Consider the following 1,576-nt stretch of genomic DNA (forward strand, 5'->3'; position numbering starts at 1 on the left):
AATAAATGTAAGCAAACTTCGAATTATAATTACAATTGACGGCAATATTAAAAGCGTGGTTACACTTAATCGCGTGGACGGTATTACCACAAATTGTGATTGTATCGAGACGTAAATTGAATCGATACATATCTCGACATTTTTAATATTTGAAGTTTTAACGAATGAGAAAAAGCGACGCAATTCCACGGCCTAACAACACACACACATAACGTGGAAAATACGTCGTGCACGATACACTAACACATCGTCAGTCGCTGACAAATTATTACATTACTTAATTCTAGATCATCGTGCCCAATGTCTCTCTCCCATTCAAGTAGCACCTGGGCACGTGAATGAGATCCTGACAATGGGCACGGAAAGGGTTAAATCTGAAAATCCTGATCTAAAAAGATGATTAGTTCGTGTAATTTTTATTTAACGGACTAACGTTCTTTGATTTTATATCTGACTACCTCGTATCTGATTAAATTTACTTTATTAATTTAATAGTAACTAAGTAACTCTACTTTATTAATTTAATAAATCAGAACAAAATTTTAATATTGCAAAAAATGTAGCGTTAATTGAAAAAGACTGTGACTCGATCAAATGGAATAATTGACTTCAAATATATTACTAAGAAAGAAATAATCTCAGGCGATCTCTTTATCAAAGCACATACTCGAAAATGCAGAAGCAGTGTTCAAAATTATTGCTTTGATTCAAAAATCTGCCTGTCGCGAAGTGTCTTCTTGCACGTAAAATTTCACATATTCTTGTGCGGGAAAAAATGAATTTTAACTCGTATTTTAAATTCTAGCCAAAGTGAAATAAACGAGCGTGACTTAATATTGTCACGATTAATTCATTGCTTAAGAATAAGTATATTTACGTCAAACAAGTATATTCGTGTATATATTTGCCAATTGCAAATATTCATACGGAATGTTAACATGCATGTTTACAAGTAGCACGAATATATTTTGAAATGTATATGTTTTAATTATTAAAAACCAATTATAATCGCGACGTGCAAGAAGACCTATCCTAAACTAATAAATTTAAAAAAAGTATGTTACTACTCACGGGTATAAAAAATACCCGCGGTCACTATGCTCGCAACAAAATTCTACGTAATACAACCGGTCACCCGTGCCGATTCGGACCTTTCATCCTACGACATGATTGAGTGACCGGAGGAACAAAAATGCATGCGACTCACCGTTCGAAGCGAAGAAACAGAGGACGTACCATGGATGCTCTGCTACCCCAGCGAATATCATCAGGGAGACTAACATCAGGCAGGATCCGTTGAAAGGTCAATGGTAGAAATGGAGGTCGCAAAAAATCTGTTACAAAACAAAACACGATGAGTGATTGCTGACTATTTGAAAAGTTGGAGGTAATGAAATATGGAAGTTTATTAACTTTAGTAACTTTAGTAAAAATAAAGATTAAAATTCTAATAAACTTTGATAAGTATAAAAACTGAAACTCTAATATAAAAGTTTAAAATCTAAAAATTAAGAATCTAATGATTTCTGAAAGATGTTAGTCATTTGTTTCATAATTATTTTATTTTAATAAAAGA

General features: G+C 32.7%; 1 protein-coding gene across 1 annotated transcript in view; it reads right to left on the minus strand.

Annotated features, from left to right (window-relative positions):
- The window catches only part of LOC112213947 (uncharacterized protein C553.10-like), a gene marked incomplete at its 3' end in the record, with an annotated part of 2,416 nt that extends 1,000 nt beyond the window's left edge, over positions 1-1,416 (minus strand). Inside the window, exon 1 of the mRNA XM_024372030.2 lies at positions 1,208-1,416. Coding sequence (XP_024227798.1) covers positions 1,208-1,283 — 76 coding nt within the window. The remainder of the gene's footprint in view (positions 1-1,207) is intronic.
- Positions 1,417-1,576: the final 160 nt, after the last annotated feature.

This window comes from Bombus impatiens, unplaced genomic scaffold (assembly GCF_000188095.3).
Source record: "Bombus impatiens unplaced genomic scaffold, BIMP_2.2 scf_2530, whole genome shotgun sequence".
Lineage (NCBI taxonomy): Eukaryota > Metazoa > Arthropoda > Insecta > Hymenoptera > Apidae > Bombus > Bombus impatiens.